This window comes from Panthera onca, chromosome B2 (genome assembly GCF_046562875.1).
Source record: "Panthera onca isolate mPanOnc1 chromosome B2, mPanOnc1 haplotype 2, whole genome shotgun sequence".
NCBI lineage: Eukaryota > Metazoa > Chordata > Mammalia > Carnivora > Felidae > Panthera > Panthera onca.
The window spans coordinates 90,281,678-90,307,626 of NC_138343.1; the positions used below are offsets into that span (position 1 = coordinate 90,281,678).

The 25,949-nt window shown below is 32.3% G+C and overlaps 1 protein-coding gene across 3 annotated transcripts in view; it reads right to left on the bottom strand.

Annotated features, from left to right (window-relative positions):
* Positions 1–25,949, bottom strand: part of ASCC3 (activating signal cointegrator 1 complex subunit 3) — a 357,007-nt gene that overhangs the window by 196,374 nt on the left and 134,684 nt on the right. For all 3 annotated transcript variants that reach the window (XM_060616263.3, XM_060616264.3, XM_060616262.3), the window contains exons 11-13: positions 22,642–22,806; positions 11,911–12,087; positions 9,036–9,107 (exon numbers count right to left, since the gene is read on the bottom strand). In XM_060616263.3, coding sequence (XP_060472246.3) covers positions 9,036–9,107; positions 11,911–12,087; positions 22,642–22,806 — 414 coding nt within the window. The remainder of the gene's footprint in view (positions 1–9,035; positions 9,108–11,910; positions 12,088–22,641; positions 22,807–25,949) is intronic.

Below are 25,949 nucleotides of genomic sequence, written 5' to 3' on the forward strand. Positions count from 1 at the left end.
TATACTGAAACCCATGGAATAGGATGACCAGAGGATATCAGCATGGTTTATGAACATGACATTCGTTCTATTCTAATGTAATCTAAATGGAGAGAAACAAAACAAATTCACTTGTGTATTTAAGAAGAAACTGTTAATTTTTAGCATGAAAACTATTCAGTTGCCTGAGAGTTATAGTTTTCCATTTTTCAATAGACATTTATTTCAGTCTTATTACTAATGGTCTGAAACGTAACAGCTCCGATTAAAGTATTTAGTGAAACCACAATTAGGGAGAAAAGCCAAAATACTAAACAACTTGAAGGCAGGAAAACCAGATCAAGGAGTAGTCGCAGGAAGGATTTTTTAACTGGGTGGCAGAGAAAGGGTAGCACAAGGTGGTAGCATGGTAAATTCAATTGATTTTCCAGGAGTAGAATAGACTTAAAATTTCTTACTACTATATATTAACTGCTAAGATGTATTTAAAAGGAAACAAAATAAAGCTAAAGTTTGTTAGCTACACAGCCCCACAATAACTTATGTTCCCTTAATAACAAAGAAAAGCACATTTACTGAATATGTAGCTGGCTGCTTAATAACAATGTGCTAATACAGTTAGTTATAACTATAACTGAATTCTAGAAGCAAAGGTCTCTCCCTCTCTATCTATACTAGATATGTATATACTATATATAGTATATAGTATATATAGTATATAGATATCTATATCTAGTATATATAGTATATAGATATCTATATCTAGTATAGAGAGGCAGAGACCTTTGCTTCTAGAATTCAGTTATAGTTATAACTAACTGTATTAGCACATTGTTATTAAGCAGTCAGCTATATATATATATGCACACAAACACATATATAATTTACTGTACTTATATGTACAACAAAACATTTAAATAGAAGAGTCTCTTAGAATGAAGCACACATGTATAGTTAGACCTTTCAGTCACCAGAGCTGGGCAGAATAATATAACTGAAGAGTTAATTTGGGTGTCAGTTTTTTAGATAATAAGGTAAAGAGATTGTTGAATTATACATTTTTCATTTTCTGATAGATGGATACAAATTCATTCATTAAAATTACTTGGAACCTTATATAAAGACAGACAGTGACTGGGATAACATTATAGTCAAACTCAATTATGTGGGGAAAAAAACACGACTCAGAGACTATCCTATTGGGAAGTTCTTTGTTAACTCTCTAATAAAAGCAGAGGACCACATCTTAGTGAAGGTATGTATTCAAGGAGCTAAAAAATGGGGGGGGGGGGGGAATAATTCAGTGAGAGGTTCTAAGTCCCTGAAAACAAATTTCCACATAATCCTCAGTGTGATGGATTACATCAACGACTCTTAGCCTTATTGAAATAGGTATCTACCTCAGCTTCCAACATCAAAATATGTAATAGTCTTCCTTTCCAAGCATCTCCTCTGCAATTTCAGCTCTGGACATATTATAAAGGCTATCAGTAGAAGCTGCCACACATTAAGCTAAATTAACTTATTGACCAAATAGTATGTGGCAGAGCAGCTTGCAAATAGAAGACTGAATGATCCCTTTGAAAATTCAGACTGAAACAGAAGATTTTAGTTTTGAGCAACTTTCCCCAAGTTGCAAACATAATAAAGGTCATAAAGAAATCAAAAAGATGGAGCTCTGTTTCCAAACTATGTTCATGAAAGAGTTCTTGAGATGATTACATTAATGTAAAATTTGCCTTAACAACTTAGTACTTATGGCTCTGGCATTGGCATTTGTAATACTAGCAAGATCAGAAGCAAATATCAACCAGTAAGTCATAATCCTGATGCATTTCATATTTCCTGTCATCTCCATCTCACTAAGGATGTTAAATTTTTGAAGATGAGGCAATTCATCACAATCAAATTGTATTTACTAGAGAGACCCCATGCACAAGACACTATAATAGGAATTTAAACAATAATATGTTCTTGTAATCCAGTCTAACTTCGTAGGACCTGTCCTACTAGAACACAAAACCTAAAAGGACAACACTGCACAGAACACACTGATTAAGTTTTAAGTATGCCATCTTTGATCTGTTTATTTAAAATACAGTGTTAGTTTCCATTTAAGGTTCTGTCATACTTTTGAATGGACAAAATATAATAGAGAAACTATAGGAGTAACAGAAAAAAAGATAGGAAATTAAGGGGAAGATGTCCATTTTAAAAAATGAAAGGACATACACCAACAAAAAAAATTATATTTGCTTTAATCCTTTTTTTCCCCTCAATATTTTATATTAATCATACTTAAACTACATTTTAAAAATGCAATTACAGAGGTCAAAGACCACAGGGTCACAGTTATGAAGCAAAAACACAGAGAAGAACAGGTTTTTCTAATTGAAAGTGAGTGCATGGGGCACCTGGGGGGCTCAGTCAATTACATATCTGACTCTTGATTTTGGGTCAGGTCATGATCTCATGGTTCCTAAATTCAATCCCTCCATCAATCCCTGCATGTGCTGCCAGCACATAATTCCTGCTTGGGATTCTTCTCTCTCCCCTACTCTCTCTCCCCTCCCTCCTTGCACTGTCTCTGTCTCTCTCAAAATAAATAAACTTTAAAAAAAAAGACAGAGAATGCAAACTCAAAGCAAAGCATGAACAACAAGCATACAAAATGTGTTTTTTGTAATCATGATCTAAAAATAAAGGCTGCCAAGGTCGCCTGGGTGGTCAGTCAGTTTAGCGTCCAACTCTTGATTTCATCTCAGGTCGTGATCTCACAATTCCTCAATTCAAGCCCCGTGTCAGGCTCTGCGCTGACAGGATGGAGCCTGCTTGGGATTCTCTCTCTCCCTCTCTCTCTGCCCCTCCCCTCCTCATGAGCTCCCTGTCTCTCAAAGTAAATAAATAACCATTTAAAAAAAGAAGTAATCGCTGGCTAATTAAGAAAAAAAGCTCACTGATATGTTACCACTCTATTATATGCCTTAAAAGTATAAAACAAATTCAAAATAGCAAACACAGCAGATCATAATCTTACCTCACATTATACTGATAAAACTTTTCAGGAAAATATGGCACCAAGTTTCTAAAATCCTACATAGGTCTGCTACGATCATGAAATATTATTACCCACCCAGAATGTATTATAGGATCATGTGGCAAGGCTGCAGAATGTGGCCATTTGTGCCATAATTCTATTTTAGGAAGTTTATCCCAAGAAATGTTTCAACAGAAAAAATAATAGGCAGAAAGATGATCACTACGGTAGCACTATCTTTAATAACAGAAAATTGCAAACATTAAAAACACTTACTAATATAGGAATAACCAGTAATAGAGGAACAGCCAATGTCAGCTTAATGACAAAGGAGCAGTATAAAGTTCTGAAAATGCTGTGGGTTTCATCTCCACAAAACTTGTGTTTCAATCCTCATGCAAACCTTTATTAGCTGTATGTACTAGCTGGGAAAGCTGCTTAACATGTTGTAGGTTCATTTTCTTTTTGAAGAAAAGGAGATCATAATGCTCATGTTGGGATGGGAAAATTAAAAGTCCAAAGACATTCATATGGTGTCTGAAACTTAGAAACTGAATAAAAACTCCCTTTCTCTCTTAGCGATATTAAAATTGTGAGGACCATGTAGAAACAATGAAAAATGTTCACTATTCATTAAAGAAAACAGTGAATATAAAACTGTAACTACAGTATAATTTAGTTATGGATTACAACTAATAATTAAGTTTGAATGAACAAAATTAAAAGCTACATGTGCAATTGGATAAAAAATGACTAGTGGATATGCATAAAAATTACAATAATAATGTTAAAATGGTAAATAGTAAGACTATAAAAATTTTCCTTAGTGTTATTTTATTTTTACAATTAAAAAAAGTAAAAGAGATATGTGGGTATTTCTACAGAACTTCAGAAAGTCCTACTATTATGGAAAATAAACATCATCACTAATCATTCAAAAATAGAAATTGTGAGACATGCAGCTTAAGCCTGACATTTTAAGGTACACAGTGTGAAGAGGGCCCTAGTTATCCTGTTATAATTCTAGTTTGGGAAGAGGAACATATCTGGACACAATCTCTGATCCCTAAGTGTTTCACTGAACTCTCAAATTGCAATCATAGTCTACACAATCACCCACAGTGCATTTTTAGCCAGACAGGCGTGCAGTGGAAGAAGAGAGCTTGGAGGTAATGCATCCTTAAAAGGTTGGCAATCATGGATGCCATGACATGCACACAAAGGTGAGAAGGGAATGCTTGTACCCAACTTCTGCCTCAGCTTTGCTCACCCTCCATTCCCATGTTCTTCCTGCCCTGGAGCAGCAGCCTCTGGTCACCTGAAGCCTCCCTCCCTTGGGGTATCCCATCCAAGTCTGTCCTTTCTAAATAGGAAACCAGTGCTATGAACCCAGCCCTCCATCCCAACTTGTCCTTTTAGAATTTATAACTGCAAATGCCTACCGTCTGGCAGCTTTCTTTTTGAAAAGCAACGTACTGAACAACTTCACAATAAGAATGAAAGGAATGGCAGCAAGATCCCATCTCTACTGACCAAACACCCCCCAGCCAGCATACTTCATAAATCGTGATTCCTAGGGGAACATGTGAGCCTCTGTAACAGTAAAAGAACCATGACAGAAGAGGAAGAGGAAACAATCTTCCTAGGATCCTTTAAATTACAACATTTTATTGTACTTTTACATACAGTAGAAGATACAACTACCACTCTTACCAACAATAAGGAATAAGAGAATGTAGGAGTGTGATTATTTTTTAAAGAAATATTTTATAATGTAAGATTCAATAATGAAAAACAGGCTGGAGTAATATAACAAATATACATAAAGGATAATTATAAACAGCATGATAAAGGCAAATAATGCTACAAAGATAAGTGATCTGTAGTTCCTAAGGCCTCAAAATAGCTGTAGTACTGGCAGTAATGGTATTATTAAGCCATTTACTTACATTAGTATTAACAACCATGTGTGTTTATGTATATGTTTATACATAGATATATGTATTTATCAATCTCACTAAGAAAGAATTCACAAGAACTTCTCTTTTTTAAAAATTCTAAAAAAAAAAAAAAAAGAGAAGATTTTTCTATCAGAAGCAATCCTGTGTTCTGAAGTAATGATGCAAATACCTATTTATCTTGTCATTAAATGCTAACTACAACAGAAGAAAAATGATTGTTTTAATTTCTTTTTAATTCTACTGGCAACACTAACATTCCTACCAGTAGTGTCTTAAATATTTTTATAACATTTGCAAGAATATTACAAAAGGAGTAATAAGTGGAGCACCTAGGCATGTCGGTGCTCTGCACTGAGTGTGGAGACTGCTTAAGATAGTCTCTTTCTCTTTCCCCTTCTCCCTCCGCCCCTCTCCCCTGCTAAAGTTTTCTCTCTTTTTCTCTCTCTCTCAAAAAAAAAAAAAAAAAAAAAAGGAATAGAGTTGATATTGACCTAGAGTAAAACTTTATCTATTTATATGTTCCATACATGGTAAAATATTTACAGTTTAATTCCCATTATTTTAAAAGACAAAAAAAAATTTAAGAGTTTGCATGTATAAAGAAATTTATCATAGATTACAAAAAGTTGTCCTGTGATAGAAGAAATCTTATCATGATTAAAAATTATGTTAAAAAGAATGTTAACTCACAGTTCAAACCTAAATGGAGACACAAAATAGCCAACACTATGTTGAAGAACAAAGTTGGAGGAAAGATACTACCTGACTTCAAAAATGACCATAAAGATATAGTAATCAAAACACTCTAGTATTCGCTAAAGAATAGCCAAACAAATGAAAAAGATAGGGAACCCAGAAATAAGCCATAAATACAGCCAACTGATCTTTGAGAAATGAGTACAGGTGATAAAGTGGAGCAAACACGGTCTTTTCAATAAATGGTGCTGGAACAACTAGACCTCCACATGCAAATAACAATAACAACAACAACAACAACAACAACAAGTAAATCTAGACATGGACCTCACACCCTTCCCAAAATTTAACTCAAAACCAATCATAGGCCCAAATATAAACACAAAGCTATAAAATTCCTAGAAGATAACATAGGTAAAAATCTAGGTGACTTTAGGCATGGTGATGCCTTTTTAGATACAACACCACAGGCATGGTCTGCAAGATATTTGATAATTAGATTCTATTAAAGTAAAAACTGTTTGTAAAAGACACTGCTGAAAAAATGAGAAGACAAGTCACAGACTGGGAGAAAATATTTGTAAAAGACACAACTGATAAATGACTTTTATCCAAAGAACTTTTATACAAAGAACTCTTAAAACTCAACAATAAGAAAATAAAGAACCTGATTTTAAAATGGCCTAAGACCTAAACAGATACTTCACCAAAGATACAGATGTAAAATATGTTCAACATCATTTGTCATTAAGGAAATGTAAAGTAAAACAATGAGATACTGCTACACACCTGTTAGAATGGCCAAAAAAGTGGTATCACTAAATGCTAGTGAGGCTATGGAGCAAAAGGAACTCTTATTCACTGCTGGTAGGAATGCAAAATGGTACACAATTTTGGAAGACAGTATAGAGCTTTCTTACAAAACTAAACATACTCTTACTATATGACCCAGTAATCATACTCTTTGGTGTTTACCCAAAGAAACTGTAAACTTAAGTCCACACAAAATATGTACACAGATGTTTATAGCAGCTTTATTCATAAGTGCCAAAACTTGGCAGCAATCAAGATATCATTCAGTATGTAAATAAATAAATACACAGTGGTATATCCAGAGAGTGGAGTATTATTCAGTGATTAGAAGAATAAGCTATCAAGTCACGAAAAGACATGGAGAAACCTCAAACAGATAACGTGACAAAAGCCAATCTGAAAAGGCTACAGACTGTATGATATTCTGGAAAAGGCAAAACAACAGAACGATTAAAAAGATTTAAAAGGTAGTGGTTTCAAGGGGTAAATGGGAAGGATTGATGAATAGGCTGAACACAGAAAGTTTTCAGGGCAGTGAGATTATCCTGTATGACACTACAATGGTGGATACATGCTATCATACATTTGTCCAAACCTACAGAACAAACTTCAAGAGTGAATCCCATTCAATTTTGCCTGTGAGCCCAAAACTGCTCTAAAAAAGAATGTTACTTTTTAAAAAATTGAAAAAACATATTTACTTAACATTTTTAATATAGCACATACAAATAGATTTTATGGATTTCATAGCTACATTCCTTAGCTAATAATATAGTTTAAATTTTTTGTGATATAAAAGTTAGAAATAAATGTCCGTGGCAGTAATATCTACCTAATTACACTGAATTTATCTTGTTCTTTTACAAAGAAGGTACAGACATTGGTGATTATACAGGATATTTCTTTCTTTCAGGATTTTCACTGAAATGCTATCAAATGTTTCTCTAGATAACATTTTAGGATCATCGGATGTTCACTACAAATAAATCTTATGAAGCAATCTAGAACAGAAGTTAGAAAACAAGCCAAATGCAGTTGCTGCTTGTTTTTGTAAATAAAATTTTATTGAAACACAGCCATGCCCAATTGTTAATATACTGTCCACGACTGCTTTCATGCTCCAACAGCAATGAGTAGCTACAATGAAGAAAAACATAAGGCCCACAAAACCTAAAATATTTACTACATGCCCCTTTACAAAAAAAAAAAAAAAAAAAAAAAAAAAAAAAAAAAAAAAGTTTCCTGGCTCGTAAGTAGTTGATATTTGGTAATACTTTTGATTAAAGAAAGAATATTGGTCTTTAACTTTTATTTGTACATAATAAATAATGCAACTCAAAGCAGTTTTCTAATGAAGATCAAAGAAATACACTGATATAAAATAAATGCACATAGTGATCATGACATGATGGTTAGTGAAGACGCTGCACTCACATGACTGGATATACAAGTGCACTACAAAAATGATGGAAACATGTTACTTTATTTTGTACAGCACCTCATTTTCTTCACATGTCAAATGATGATAATAGTACCTGTCTCACTGCCTGGTGAGAGGATTCAATGAAAATAAATGTAAGATAATTTTAGCAGTTTCAGACATTTAAGAATCATTAGGAAAGGTAAGTCACTAATATCATATAATTTAATCATGATTTCTTTTCCTTAAAAGTTATTCTTAAACCTAAGGACATTCTCTTGAGATTAGTTAGAAACCTGATTCTAAAGCTGTTTCTTAAAGGGGCAAAATGCATCAAAGATGCTCACTGGGCCGTGTTCCATGACTTCAAGTTTAATTCATCATTGATTTGTTTATATACTGAGGCTCGAAACAACATTTAGTCTGGAAAAAAAGGATTTCACTGCTCTTAAAACAAATTTAAAAACCAAAGGACCAGAAAGTATTTAATTTTATGTGTCATAAAGGCTAATAACATAGAAAAAAATTCCATAATAAAATAAAATGATCCAAAGAACCACATACAATCAAGCAATGATGAAGTTTCATGCAAGCAATTATTATCATCCCACTTTTTCTTTAATAATCTTGATTGGAGCATTTTGAACAATGGAGTTTAAAAGTAAAACTGCTTAATTTCCAAGCACAATAAAACAACATATATCATATATATTTGAATTGGTACTACTTCATGAAAACAGTAAGAATAACAGAACATTTAAAATTTTTACATTATGTAAAAAAGTACAAATTAAAAATTTTGAGGTATGAAGGAAGACTGCTTTTTTAAAAGATAAAAAAAAAAAAAACCCAGAAGTGTAGAGGATGAAATCCTTCTCTCTCTTATCTATTTAATGAAATAGCAAAATAATAAATAAATAAACAAATAAATAATAAAATGACCTAGCAATATTGGGATGATAATTTATGAATATTTTATGACTTATATGGCTAACCACTCAGCTAAAAAGTTAGTAAAAAATAAAACCTCACAGTCATTATCTCACAATTCAAGAAAAATTTTAAGAGCATAAAAATTAGTAATTTTAACCATTAAGTATTCTCAAAAACATGATAAAATAAAGCGTACCTGGTGTCCAGCCTTTACTTGCTTCAAAACACTTTCATAACATACTTCATCCATGTTATTCAATTGTTGTACCTTAAGGTTATTAAAACATGAATAATATCAAATGAAGCAATTATAAACTTTCTAACTAGCAACAAAACTGCTGATCATAAGGCATTTTTTTCCTTTCAGATTAACTAGAATGTAGAAACAACAAATGCAATATAAATACCTAGCATATTACAACCTATTAAGAAACACAACATAATTTTAAAGTACAAAGGGGCACCTGGGTGGCTCAGTCAGTTAAACATCCTACCTTGGCTCAGGTCATGATCTCATGGGTTGTGAGTTCGAGCCTCACATGGGACTCTCTGCTCTCAGCACAGAGCCCACTTCGGATCCTCTGTCTCCCTCTTTCTCCTCTTTCTCTGCCCCTTCCCTGCTCTCTCTTCCCCTCTCTCTCAAAAATAAATAAAAAAGATTTCAAAAAATTAAAAAAAATAAAAGTACAAATAAAATACCTCATACTAACTTTCTAAGTATGACAAGTTTTTTAAAGACAATTTTAAGGATAATATACCAGTTATAGATATTTTAGAATAATTTAAAAATTTTTGCTTTCCCCAGGAAGTCCACTTGTCAGGCTGTTTTTCTTCTGTTTCATTCTATAAACTATACAGCTTTCCTGTGTAATTCTCAAAATCACCACAACAGCACTAGTAGAATGCCATGGTATATACAGTTAGAATCAAGGGAAACATACTATTTCTGTAATACATATGGAGAGGGTTAGATATTTTTCTACAGAAACATTTTTCAGGTTAATTGGAAATTTAATATCCAATTCATGAGTTAAGAAAGGATCTCATTTTCCCTATTAATGATGAGGAAACTTCCAACCAAAAAGGTAAGATGGTTCATCCAAAGGAACAGGCATGTGATCCAACCTGCATCTCGCTACACAACATTTATTAAGAGTGTGGAAGTGATGAAAATGTCATACACATTTGGAATGACTATGATATAGATATTTTGTTTTAATAAAGTAAATGTTTTATCATTCTGTTACTCTTATGAATTGTAGTGACTAAGTAAAAGGAGATAATCACAAGATAATTTACTCCCCATTAATGATTCAAGAACAACCTCAGCTCGCAATAATTTTTTCAGTGTAGTTTGGGTTGAGTTCTGGGCAAAGCCATGATTTCAAATTAGAGGTGTCAGGCACACCATCTTCCTATATTCTTCCATAATAACTGAGTCACATCATGTGTTTTTGAATGAAACTCTGAGGAACCTACAAGGATTTCTTTTTATAAAACAACGACAAATGGAAAACTGGTTAGTAAATATATTAATCAACACCCTGGGGAAATGCTTAATGATTACCAATTGTATATTTCACTGAATGTAAAAATAATACATTATAATAAAACAAAAAAATCTATAACTAATACATATAAATAATTTACTATTAACCCTATGTAAGACACGTAACAGTGTTTTTCTAATTGTGCCAGACTTCTGTCACCTGACACCATTCTTTTTATGATTTAAGATTACAATGCTAACATATTAGGGTGAAAATATGTTGAATTTAATTAGCTTTAAGTGATTTACCAATTTATATAATGGATTAAAAAAAATAAGATTTAAATAGTTGAAAAGCACCTGAAAAATTTTTTCTTTTCTAAATCTTTCTGTGATAACCATCTTCTGTCATTTAAATTATAAAGCTGAAAGAATAAGCTAAAGCTATAAAGGAAACAGCTCTACAGCTGCCCTAAGGATACCTTAAAATATACTAAATAATCAAATATATATTAAGAAGTGACTGAGAAAAAAAAACAAGCAGCAATACTGAAAATCACTTGAATCAATTAATGACAAAATATGTGCAATATAACTATTATTATATCTGTCTGTATGTCTGAAATGGCTCATGACAACCCTGAAGACACCTTACATTATGCATTGTACCTGAAGCATATGTATACACTGTTGTAGTGGCAGTCACTTTTGGTATTTTTTAGCTGAATATTTTATTTGTAATAGTGTAAGGTAAAATGACCCTATGTTACTAATAAAACTCTTTTTAGACAAGTAATGCAATACATTAAAGACCAGGGCTGACATACTAACACAGGATTCCATCTCATTTTATTTTATAAAGAGGTCATAAGGCCCATGAATCTTCTCTCAAACCTATTTCTTTTACAGAAAACAAAAAGTATCATTTAACACAATATTAAATGCATAAATTTTGAGCAAAGTAAAATATTCCTTCATGATACTATGAAACAGAAGTTTAAAATAAGCACCCTAATAGTGTATATGGTACACAGTAATACTATAAAACTTTTAAAAGCATTATAAAGAATCTCAGAAATGCCACTTACATATATATAATTAATATGGTAATTATAAAACATAAGTGAAATAGAATACCTCACTAACAGTTGCTATTAGGAATTATTTTCCAATGGCATAAAATTTATTATTTTTTTTAGATAAGTAGCATATAAAAATTTATATTACTGGTTGAATGAGAGCCTTTTATTATTTTACACTAGCCTTCAATCATTTCAAAGTAACTTTTTGAAATTTATGACCATATATATATATATATATATATATATATATATATAACTTGTATTATTAGCCAAGAATACAAAATATACATTGATAATGTGATACAAACTGTAAGCAACTTTTTGAAGGAGTTATATTACTACTTATAGTTGAGGAAATGTGCTTGATTTTATCTAAGATGTTTAATTTGTAATCCTACTAAAAGGGTCTTTTGGGGAAATCCCAAATAAGCATTAAACAATACATCAACAAAAACATTTTAGGAACAGAAAACTCTATTATTATTAAAAAATATATTTACCTTATTTGCACTTTTAACTCCCAGAAATGTCTGTCCAAGAGGAACTGGTCGAAAACGGCCATCAAAGTAGAAAAGTCCAATACAGGGATTAACATGTAAAAATGTAGCAACATCAAGGTAGTTGGGTAAGGTCGCAGAGAGCCCAAGAATCCTTATCATACTCTGTGTGGATTCCACCTACATGGGTTACATTATTTAATGTATGAGTAGATTCAACCCATTTGGATTTTTCTGGGTTTGAAATAAGTTTTAATAAACAGAGAGTATGAGACATTTACAATAAAACAAGATTCCACCCCTCTTAAAAATATGTAAAAACAATACATAGTCTGAAACACAGATGTCTTTATCTGAAAGATAAACAATGAAAGAAAACTGGTCTAAGCCTGCCATCAAGGATAATATAAAATATATAATAAAACAAGATCCACCCCCAAATATATAATAACAACACAATTTAAAAGACAGATAACTGTCCTTATCTGAAAGATAAACAATTAAATAAACTGGTCTAAGCCTGGCATCAAGGATAATACAAAATAATTTAAAATGTAATTTTACATTTCCTGAAGAATCTTACTAATTTTTTTTTCCCTAAAAATGTAACAAAGTAAGTGACATACATGGATTAGGATTTAGTCTAAGTTTTATCAATTTATAATTTCAGGTGCTAAAAACACAAAAGTCTAAAATAATTAAGGTAAATATTTCTAGTATTTCACAAATTTAAATTTAAAATGAATGACAGAAATATTTGAAACTATGTGTATATATACATTCATTGAAAATTTCCATGGACCTTTTAAAAAATTACTGAAGGCTCATTTATTAAATCAGCATTTTCCTTCCCTTATTATAGATTGCTTAGTCTATAATTCTTTACCTATTATACAGTATTCCTTTTGCTGTATCATACTACCGTATCAGTAAAGCGTATCAGTAAAACATATCATATCAGTAAAAGTTGAGCATATCAGTAAAATATATGACTGAGAAACTAACACATTCTTTCATCAAAGAGGAAGTTTTCAAATTGGTTTACCAAATTATCATTACACACTTTATATTAAATCATTTCATAATCATAATAGAAGAGAGACTGCAGGAATAATAGCTAAAACTTGGGAAAAATAAAAACTACTGAAAACATGAAATAAGCCACATTTTTTGTGTTCACTGCTGTAGTGTAATAGTCTCATTTTGTTTCTGAGCACTATTGATAACTGATTTTAATAATTATCTATTAAGCTCTTAATGACAGGCACAGGGCCAACAGAACAGGAGCTTAGAGTCCATATGTAATAATGGCAAAAAACATCGTAATGTGTCCTATTAATAGTTGTAGTTTCCCAGAATGGTGAGAATAATGGGCAGGGATCACTAAATAAACTCTGGTACGTCAGGAAAGGCATACTGAGTGGGGGTAATGGTTGCTGCCAATCTAAACTGAGAGGACAGCAGGCAAGACAGAAGGAATCGGGAGTTTAGGGTACTACATCTAGCAAGACTAGTAGTATGAACTGGAGAAAGGAGGTGACAGAAGATGTGGTTAGAAATGTAGAAATAATCATGAAAGAGTTTACATGCCAAGAAGTATGTCCATTTAACTGCTCATAAGCACACAACAGCGTCCAGTTCTCTCTCAGTTATGTTTTCAGGTCTAATTCATAACTTACAACACAACATCCTCATATTTTACGTTTCTACACATTCAGTAAAAGGTCTTTATCATTTCTAGTTTTATTTATTCATTGGCTTTCTATTTGTGATTAGACTTGTTAGAGGTTGCTTTATTTAGTTTTTTTTTTTTTTTCCATTGGCTTTTAAAAATTTTGTTTTCCTATTTTAAAATTAACTTTATTTTTCAGCTTTATTTTTTCCACTCGATTTCATTAGAATATTTTGCACCAAACTAACATTTAACATTTAATAATTAACTTATTGATAGTGTCTCCATTCCTGTTTCATTTTAGATTATAAATCTTACTTTGAATAACAATTTTGGGTGCATTTGACAAGCTTCCATTATTTTTGAAAAAAAAAAAAAAAAAAAAAAAAGAGTGCTGACCCTCTCTCTTTCCTTCTCTTCCTTCCATGATCACTTACTGACCTCTAAGTGGCTGCGGATTAATCTTTCAGTTGGTTGGGTTTTAATCTTCATTTTATCAAATAAAAAGTGTAGAATGTATGCATGTATATACGTATGTATGTATGTGTATCTAACTATCTATACAGAATTTTATCATATAAAAGTTGTTTCTAAATGTCTACTGTATTCTGTAAAGACTATGATCTGTTCAATTTCTGCTTTGACAGAAAATGTCCCATAGAGACCTGAGATTTATCTATTCATAGGTTATACAATACTGTATGTTTGATCACTTCACCACATTAATTATATTATTCAAATTCTCTACATCAGCAATACAGGATGTTAGTATTTGCCAAAAGAAAGAATCATTTTAATCACATACGAACTTCCCATTTTAAACTAGGAGGCAAAATTGATTTTCCCCTCCTAAGAGGAATTAATTTCTATCATTAGCATGATACAGTCTAGGATCATCCACACCTTAGCCCTATGGGTTCTGCAGAAATATTAGGTGGCATTCTGCTGCCCCATGTCCCTATAATAGCCCTTCTCTCTGTGTTCTCATATCCCTTCTGCTTTCATATTTTGTATTCTTGGCTTCTAAAGTCTGATTTAGAAAATGATTTCTTACCTAAAAAAAAAAAAAAAATTGAAAACATCTAATGTGATTTTAAAAATTACACATGATTTAGAATGAATTTGGCAAGTTAGTCAACCTATGAGAGAAGGCATATAAAAAGATTTCTAACCTTAACGTTATATTATTATTTTTTTATCTAGAAATGTTTGCCATTCTCACTTTCTTGCTATCATCAGTAAAATAAGGGGGTTCATGAAGAGACACTGGGTAAGTATTTTAATCATTTCTTCAGTTTCCTATGTCCTTCTTATTTACAGCTAATTTTAGTCAAAACTTGCTTGCATCATACTGGTATCTTCAAGTTTACTGCCCCTAAGTGAGCAATTTTCAATGCCAGATTTCTCCTTGCACATTGCAATACAATGTACACACACTTGGAGAGTCCAAATGCCTGGATACATCCCCTGACACCAATGTTTCCGACAAGCATAAGAGAAAATGTGGTCCTGTAACTTCAAAATCCATTCTGTAAGTTTAGACAGAGGAGTTTAGAGGTTCTTTCTGGGCATATTTGAGGACTAAATAAAATACCTATAGAGATACCTATGAGATATATATGGCTCCTTAGACAGATGATTCTTACCACTTTGGTAAAAGAATAAGAACTACAACTTTCAAATTAAAGGTATTTAGTTGGATATAAAAACAACCTTCCCCCCAAAAAACTCCAGACTGAAATTATCATGAACTGAATCAATATAAACATTTGTATGGCAGAGTTACAGACTTAAGGGAACAGATCCATTTGCTTCATTAAATTTATAAATCAGTGGATTCCATAAAAATTATATAATAAGCCAAATTACAGAACAAATAAAAAATAAGAAAATGAATAACTGAATTTTCAAAATATGCTTTTGCATTTAATTCAAAAAGTTTTTACCTTTAGGTGATATTATCTAGAAGACAACTCAATAAGCCCTGGAACTCATATTTTGTTAAATTACCATCCATTCACTGATTGTTAGTAAGTATTTTATAAACCTGCTTTCACAAAGAAAAGGGGGACAAAGTATGTTCTAATTTGATATTCATTATTACTAGAAAGGATTCAAGAATAAAAGAAATCACAACAGATAGTCAGAAAAGGGAGTAAACAAAATATTCTTTTTTACAAAGGAGCAAGGGTGGCATTTTAAGTAAAGTCAGAGAGGATTTTGTCAATCATTTCATTCGTCAGTCAACAGATCGTGTATGTAATTGTATGGGGGGGGGGGCACCAGGAAATAGCAGTAAACAAAACTGTCTTTACAATCAGGAGCTGACATTTTAGTTGAGAAGAGACAACCATAAACTCATAAACAAATTAGGGAATTTCAGGTATCGGTATCAGTAAGTGCTATGAGTAGAGTAAAACAAGGTAATAGCATAGAAGGTAGCATGGGTGGGGCCACACTTCAGGTGGGATAATGAGGAAAAACCTCGCTAAAGAAGAAATATTGGAGAGATGATTAGGGGATAAAAATCTTCAAACAGAAGAAAAAGTAAGTACAAAGACTGTGGGATTGGAACAAGCTGAGCAGGAAGAAGATGAATGAGAGGACAAAGTGTGGATAGAGCAGAGTTTAGAGGTCTACTGAAAACCCTCTCATGTATGACTTTGCAGGCCATAATTCACAAGCTTGATTCAATACATACAAAGTACACTTTCTACCCACAGTACTTAAAAATGTACATTGGAATTTACATTAAATTGCTATAGGAACTTTTAAACAATTAAACACTTTTAACAGTTAAATGTATCGAGTCACAAAAAACAATTATACTTTTAAACAATTAAACATTTTTAACAATTAAATGTATTAAGTCACAAAAAACTCCGTTTCAAATCAAAAAAGAATATAGGCCGCTTTCTCTGATTACAATGTAACATATTTAGAAAGATAAAACCAAGAGATGGCCAAAAACTTCTATTCACTTTGTAATTAAAATATATCATTATGATCCCATGACTGATCAACTTCATCGCAGGTTTCTAAGGAGGCTTTTGATAAGTTTGCTTAGTCTAGAAGACTCAGTGGGCATAAGCAAAGTAGTCCAATGTGAGTAATAGGAATACTTCCATAATTAGACATCCATCAACAATGGCTTAAGACTTAAACTTTGTGCAATGTGGATACCACTGAATAAGACACAGATCCACACATACAGAGACTATTTGCAAAAGCATAAAGAGGGAGCATCAAAAAATGATAGAGATGGATAAAAATTAAAGTATAAATACATATACAATATCTTATCATGAATTTGCTTTCACTAAAAAAATCTTGTGGCTATCAGCAAAAACTAAAAACAAAGGAACCCTCTATCGGGGAAATAATCAACATCCCTATTAGTTAAGAAACCCCCTTTATATGTTGTGATGAGAATCCTTTACAGTGATTACAATGATTTTTTTTTTAAACAAAACTCTTTATTTATTTATTCATTTTGAGAGAGAGAGAAAGAGAAAGCATACGCAGCAGGGGCAGAGAAAGAATCCTAAGCAAGTTTCCCATGCTGTCAGTGCAGAGCCCAACACTGAGCTCAATCTCAGGAACCACAGCATCATGACCTGAGCTGAAATCAAGAGTCGAGGCTTAACTAAGCCACCCAGTCAACCCTAGAATGATGATTTTAATTACGCAATAGTTCTATGAGGTAGTGAAGGTGATTTGAAAGGATATGAAAGTGATCTTTTTGTTTTGAAACCATTATAACATAAAAGTTACTGAACATATTTTTAAGGTATTTCGATGTTAAATACATGATACTCTGCAAACACCATAGACCTTTTTCTGCTAAAATTCCATTTAAAATGACTCTATTTTTTAATCTAAAAGTATGATCCTATTATTCTAAATATATATAATAAGCCTGTATGTGAAATACTTTCTTTTAAATGAGAATAACTTGGAACTTTATGTCCTAAACCAAATCTCAAAGCTCTGTAAACCACACTATGAACTATAAATTCACCTAAAAATTATTGTGTCAAAAACTATAAAAGTTTTAATATTTTACAGATTATTTTTTATAATTAGCCCAAAAGCTAAGCAGTAAGTTTTTAGGATGTTTTCCTTTATATAAAATCCATGTTCAGACAGTTTAGAAGACAATTAATATTAGTTCAGTGTTGTTAAATACAACGGATGTGGCCTTACACTTTCTGTTTTCTAAATTCCTCTCAATCATGTATCTTGTGAATTTAGTCCCTAAAGCCACCACACAATTTCAGAATCCGAACACAATCTACACTGCATTAGAGCATCTTTTAATGTTGCTTCCCTTAGTTACAAATGTTGATGTGCTATGTAAAACACTGCCATCTACTGGGAACATCTGGTAATAAAAAAAAAAGGTACATAGAAAAATAGCAACTTTGCTTTTTAATAAAAGTAGTTATGAGCTTTGTGATAGTACATTAAAAAATACGAGAAGACTCACACAGACCCTTCTATAAAGGAGATTAAAATATAGTAAAGGATACAAATGAAGACAGAATTTCTCATAACCAATAAAACATTCTGCCTTCAGTGAGATGAGTTTCATCTCTGGAAGAGGGTCAATGGTATTAGAAAGGAAATGGGGAAAGGACACATAGTTTTGTGTGGCTGGAACCTATTGTAGCTAAGAAATATGTAGAAGTTAAAATTATACAAATAGATCACAGCTCCAATAGTCTTTAATGTCCAGATAAGGAATTTAAACATTTTTCTTTAGATACCAAACAGCAAGCCATCAAAAAGTTTATGAACATAGTAGTAATAAACCATACAATTGGAGTTTATTATATTATGGAGATATCATGTGTAGGATGAATATATTAAATATTTAGATGTTATATATCTATACTATACACAATATATATATTTCTATATCATATATAGATATTTCTATAACTGCGTTACATATACAATAAAAATCTATTTTATATATTTAGTTTATATAAATTTAACTTGATATAGTTTATAATATTTATGTATTATATGGAAATTTATACACTATAATATTCATAAACTTAGAATTGCTTCAAAATATATATAATGCATAGTATCATGTGTCTGTGTACATATATACAGAAAGCATTAGCAGGAGGCCTGCAATCCATTTGTTCCCTTAACTGGGGGTGCTCAGGAAAGAATGATGTCCTAGTCAAACACCCCTGTAAACATGCTAATGACAGACCTTCTGGTAAATGTACTAATGATATTTACTCGACCTCTAATGTTCTATAGTTACAGGCAAGTCCTTAACTTTATAATGCTTTTAGCTGATGGCCATGGTCCCTCTAGGTGGCTCAATGTAAATAAATCTAGAATGTATGGACTCATATGGCATGACTCCCCGAAAAACATCACTAAGCTATATAAGTACCATGGTATAAAATAAACACATTTCATGATTAAAATAGCTCTCTTCTGTAAATGATGCCCTTCATGCTTGAAAATCTGGGCCAGAGCCAATCCTATGTGGCAAGAAAGGACCTGGAAAGCTATGATGGCAGTTTCAGACTTCTCCATGCTTCACCTTTGTCTCACAACTACCTGTATCCTTGAAATTATCAAGTTGGATATTAGCTAAAACCCGATTTTTGTGTCTTTTTTATTATTCCATCCCTTTGTGTTTTATGCATATGTGTTTATGTGTGTGTGTATACACATATTTTTAATTTATATGGTAAAATGTGAACATGTCCCAAATAACCCTCTAGTTCCATTTCTATTATCAAATCACCTTTAAGTTTGTAGCATATCCTTGCATGTATATTCACCCTTGTCTACCCAAACCTAAAATATAAATGTAAGCAAGAACTCTGATTAACTACATCCATAGCACCTAGAACTATGTGGTTGGCAAATGTTCACTGAATGAATGAATGAATGAATGAGAATATAAATATATATTTTTTCTTCACATAAGTGGGATTATGCTATATGTAGAGGCCAGCTTCCTTTTTCAATAAGAATATATCTTTTAGATCCAGTTCATACAGCTCTACCTCATTTGTTTTAAAGGCTGCAAAGTAGCATTTTGTAGTATGACTATAATTTATTAATTATATATATACATGTTATATATATAACATATATATATGTTTGTGGGAACACCTGGGTGGCTCAGTTGATTGAGCATCCACTTCGACTCAGGTCATGATCTCATAGTTCATGAGTTTGAGCCCTGCTCTGGGCTCTCTGCTGCCAGTGAGGAGCCCACTTTGGAGCCTCTGTCCCCCTCTCTCTCTCTGCCTCTCTCCCGTGAGCACATGCTCGGGTGTGCTCTCTCAAAAATAAACATTAAAAAAATTTATGAAAAAATACAGGTATCTGTTCGTGCTATGATTTCCACACATTAGATCCCTAGAAGTAAAATCATAGGGTTGGTTTTAGGGGGTGCTTTCAAATTACATTCTTTTTCAATTTTGCCAATTTGATAAAAATCTCATGTCTTTTTAAGCATCTTTTCTCTAATGCTCAGTATTTTTATTTCTATCATGAAACGCTTTTTACAAATTTCTAAAAAACTCATATATCTTACTAATTTATAATAACTATTAAATATAAAATACATTATTTTACATGCTATTGTTACTCTGTCTCACATTTTAACTTTTTGGAGATGTCTTTGTTGGTCAGAAGTTTTTAATATTTAGACATCCACATGTGCCACATGTTCCCTTTATAACCTTTGGAGTTTTGCATTTTGCTTAGAGCTTCTCTACCCCCAAGGTTATTTAGATATGCTCTCTTATATTTTCTGTAATGTATTGAGAGTTTTGCTTGATATAGTTAAATTATTAATCCATCTAGAATTTTATGGTGGATTTACCAGATGGAAACACACTATTTTAAAACATTTTAAAATGCAGTATAACTTCCCATATACAGATCTAGATCAGAGCTAGTTAGCATATGAAATATAAAATAATTGATATCTAAGTAGTGATTGGGATGAGGAAGAGTGTTAAGGAAGAAGGAAAACTTGAGTGTGATTCCCAGTTTGGGGCTTGAGACTGTGAAGCCATATATAAATATGTAGGGAAGAGGGCAGAGTTTCTGACATGTTTAGTAAGAGATATCCATGGGATATTAGAATAGGAACATACAACTGCATCTGGATATGGCCAGAAGTCAGAGGGTAAGATTTGGACTACATAGATTTAAGTGACAAAGGCAAAGAAGTGTTATTTTCCCAGGGTAAATATTCAAAATGAAAAAAGAAGATGGCAACTGACTGAGACTTGGAGAATGTAAACATTTCAAGGTTGAGTAAAGGAGACAGCAAGGGAGACCGTTAAGAGCAGCTAAGTAGGTGGGGAAAAAAAAGTCAAGTGAAGAAAACCAGAGCAGGATTGCATCATGAAGCCAAAAGGAATGAAAATTTCAAGATTGAGAAAATGATAAGTTACATCAAATATAAAAAATGAGTAGTGTGAAAAGGTAAAAAAAAAAAAAAAAAAAAGGAATTGGTTTGAGGACTGCCTTTTCTATTTAATAAATGGCAATCCTGGTAAAAACATTTTATTACCTATGTTGCAACAATAAACAGATTACAATGGTTTGAAAGTCAAAAGAGAAACAGTGAATACAGATTAATATTTCCAGATGATAGGTGGCAAAAAGAGTTTTACTGAATAGGAGTTATTGGAGAAGGATAGGTTTGAGAAAGGTTTTTTGGTAAAAACGAGAAGGACTTTGCAGTTCTTTTAAGCTGAAGAGACAGTGTCCACTGAGAGTGAGAAGTTAAAGATAACACAGCAAAGAAAAGGGATAACATACAGAGTAAAAGGAATGGGTCCAAGGCAAGCAGAGAAGGGGTCGCTAAGGAACAAGGGATAGAATGATGAATATGGATATGAGGGGGAGGGCTGAGGTTTATTCTGGGTGGTGAAAGGAAAGGCAAAGGATGGAAACTGAGGGACTTTAAGCATGAAGGACTCTACTTCCGTTCAGTAAACACATTGCCCTAAGAATGAGGCACGACAGGGTAGGGAAAAATGTGGGAGAAGTCTGGTGAAGCTTGGAAATGCTCGCTTTAGGAAAACAGAAGAAAAGTGGCTCAGAAGTTCCAGGGTGATCCCAATGATGCAGGTAAATGCAGAGTCTATGAACGTAAAGCGACTCGTATACCACTATGTGATCTTCTTTGCTAGTGCTTAGCATCTGGCTAGAGGCATATATATGATTCAAATGATTCATGGATGGAATTATGCCAGATAGTCAGGGATAAGTTAAGTAAGTTAAGGTTACTGACAAAAGAAAAATTGGTCATGGTGTCCTGGCTATTTCAGAAAGAAAATAAAACCAGGAGAATATGGGTCAAAGACAATAATAAATGGAGAGTAAAGAATTAGAGTTCTTGATTATGTTGAAAAACTAGTATTCATCTATTTTCTACACATGTAAAATCTACCAACAAACATCATTTTAATACCCATGGACATTCTAAGACACTGTCTTTTCACTTAATGAAAAGAGAGGCTGACAGAAAATAATCACGAGACATTGGTAAACCAACTTTTGTTTGGACTATTTATGAATAGCCAGGAAGCTCTCAAACTAGAAATAGCGTGTACAGGTCTTTTAAAAAAAATGATGAAGATTATGCACATGAGGTGATTACATTTCATTTTATCTAGTATATAAGAAAAATTGTAAATTGTTCATATCTTTTCAGGGGGAAGAAGTGCAGACAGAAGAGAAGTGGATGAAATCACTAATATTTACCTGTGTTCAATTATATCTTAATACTGCTTAGTCAATATTAGACATAGCTTTGTGACAACAGTTTAGAAATTTTCCTGTCTTTATTTTGGTTAATTTAGAGAGACTTCAATAAAATAAGACTTGGAAGGAAGAAAGAGTACTTTTAATATGAAAACAAAATAGCTAAAGGTTTCTCCATATTAAATTATCTTTATTCTCATGAACAAAACATATTAATATTTTTTGAATGCTACATTTAAGCTTAAAAACTTACTCATTCCTCCAAAATAAGCTTAAAAATAACTTCCTCTTACCTGCCGTAAAGTACGTGCCACTATGCTTTCTAATACTGGTCCTCTATCTTCATGCAGCAAATGAACTTCATCAAGAATAAGGAGCTTTACAATTTGGGAAAGAGCTACGTCTCCAACACTCTTTCTTGTCACTACATCCCATTTTTCCGGTGTGGTAACAAGCATCTATAAGATAAAATAAATTTAAAAAGAGAAAGTATCACATGGATGATATAAATTTCACCTGTGCCATTCAAAAAGAAATATAATTAGCAGGCTTTATGCAGATCAAATAAAACGCGTTCAAAATATCCTGGAATGATATCTAATTCACCGTAAACAATGTCACTTCAAGAGTGATATTTCACTCCTCTTAAGTTGTGATATTAAGCAGTTATTTAAAACTCAATGAAGATAGTCTGTCAATAAATTGTTATGAAGTTATGTTATAAAATACATACCTTCTTTAAAAAGTATCTTATGATATAAAAAACAAATGAGTCTATATTTTAAACTATATACACTGATGATGGCCTTTATTTGAAAAGAGACAAAGAAGTGAAACAAGTGTTAAAAGGAAATGAAAAGGAAACCAAGAATCCATTCTAGGAACAATAACCTGTTTATACCTATCCAAATTTGAAGGAAGCTTCACTACTAACACAGTTTTTAAAAAATTGCTCTTTAATATCAACTAATATATACAGTACTTTTATACCAAAAAGTAATATATATAATACATATAACTGGCACATAATGGTAACCCAAAGAGTGAGTCACCGAAGATTCTAGGGCATGCAGAGCAGGAGATAAGCCTAAGGCATTCATGTGAACTTCACAGAAGCAGACCATTTAACATGAAACTGTAATTATAAATCTCTTTGCTTGTCACATACTAAATTGTTTGCGTACTCTAAACTTATCCTGTTGCGAGAAAAAGATGACAAGTTTAATATCTTCTACTATAGTAATACTACATTAGGAAAGAAGCCAATGTGTGGATAAATCAAAGAATACAAGATAACAAATCAAAATCAAAGCTTTTCTTAGCCAGTTGATCAAGATTAGAGAGACAGATGATAATCACAATTCATCTGTGCTTTGAGGGGGTTGACTAAGATAAGGGTCAGGTTATTCTGTCAACATTTTTGTTATGTTATTTCATGCCTGATTAAGTCAGCTCTAGGGACAATAACTTTTTTTTTGATTGGTGCAAATTATGTATAAATTCTTATCCACGATCTAAATTTATCAATATGACCTGTTGCATTATTAGTGATATCACTGCTTTCATTATGAAATGAACTATATCGACCACAAAGTTTAGCAGCTAAACAGAACATTAATTAACAAACTATAATGAAACAGATTAAGCAATTCATATCAAAGATATGAAATACTACAAATCCAAAGCTACTTAGTTAATTTGCTAACGCTAAATGGCAATGTTGAGATCACATCAAATTTTATAGAAAAGATGTGCTGCTGCAATTAGGTATAAAAAGATGTCTAATAAATTCTGAGATCTAAAATAGGTAAAAAACATTCACTATGCATTAAAATCTCTTTCAACAAATTTAAAATGAACTTCTACTTTGAATAATGATAAACTTAAAATAACCCAGGATATATTAATATAAATATACCCAGGGATCACTTACTAACAACCCTTTTCATTAAAAGTCCTGGAAAACATGCTTATTTGTTTTCAAAAACAACAATCTCCTACACTGTATATTTACTATCAAAGTATAAAATAAGTAAGCTTATTACTTGCAAGTGTTAGGAAAGATACAGGATACACTTTTCAAAATTTTATTTAAATCCAAGTTAGTTAACATACGGTGTAGTAATGGTTTCAAGAGTAGAACTTAGTGATTCATCACTTACATATAATAACACCCAGTGCTCATCCCAACTAGTGTCCTCCTTAATGCTCATCACGCATTTAGCCCATCCCTCCATCCAACACCCCTCCAGCAACTCTCCACATATATGTTTGTTCTCCATATGTAACAGTCTTTTATGGTTTGCCTCCCTCTCTGTTTTTATCTTATTTTTCCTTCCCTTCCCCTGTGTTCATCTGTTTTGTTAATATGAAGCCTGGCTACCTACCTCAACATGAACTTAGAATATTATGCTAATACTTTCTTATAATTAACTTTCAGAGATAACAATGCGGTAACAAACTGTAAAATCAAATTTTTCAGATATCAAAACGCTATACCAAGGAAATCTTAAAATCCACTTTAGCATTTTATTATACTTTACTTTCAGCATAATGAGAAGTGGCTTCATTTAAATTACTATTCATCACTTCAGTTCCCTGAACTTAAAACGGCTAGAACATAAAGTGTCACATTTGCTTAATGAATTGGAACTCATGCAAGACATTTCCATCTGCTCTTGTATCAGGGCATGGGTTAACTGTCAGCATTTTTACTGTCAACTTAAATTTCTCTAAATACATGTACTTATTCCCTCAGAAACATAAAAAATCATTACTTGAAACTGCTCCAATTTTATCCTGTCCACTGGGAAAATGGCATAGTTGTGATGCTATATACATATTACGATCATGCCAAAAATTCAGCGTATTGAGTTAAAATGCTCATCCATTTGACAAAAGAACCAAAGGAACTAAGACTTGCCAGAACCAATTAATCTAGTAACACACTTAAACATTAATATTATTTTACCTTTTAAAACACTGTGACCTAAGGGAAGTCGCTTTATCTCTTCATTTTTTTCCAGCTTTGAGATATTGAGATGTAATATATGTAAATTTAAGGTGCACAGGTGATGATTTGATACAGATACATAATTCAAAATGATTACCACAAAAAGGTTAATTAACCCTTCTATCCCCTCACACTATTACATGTGGGTGTGTTATGTGTGTGTGGTGATAACATTTAAGGTCCACTCTATAAATAAATTTCAAGTATATAACACAGTATTGCAAATTAAAACTGGCATGCTATACATTAGATTGTCAGAAGATATTCATTGTATAGCCATAAGTTTATACCCCTTGACCAATATCTACCCCACTCCCCTATCCTCCAGACCTTGGCAACCACCACTCCACTGTTTAAGTTCAGCTTTTTTATATTCCACATATAAGTGAGAACACACTTGTTTCTCTGTATTGGTTGCTCTGTCTCACTTATTTTATTTAGCATAACGTCCTCAAGTCCATCGTGTTGTTAAAAAGTCTGAGTTACCTTCCCTTGTATGGCCAAACAATATTCTATTGTACATATACACTGCATTTTCTTTATCCATTCATCCACTGAGGGGCACTTAGGTTGTTTCTATGTCTTGGC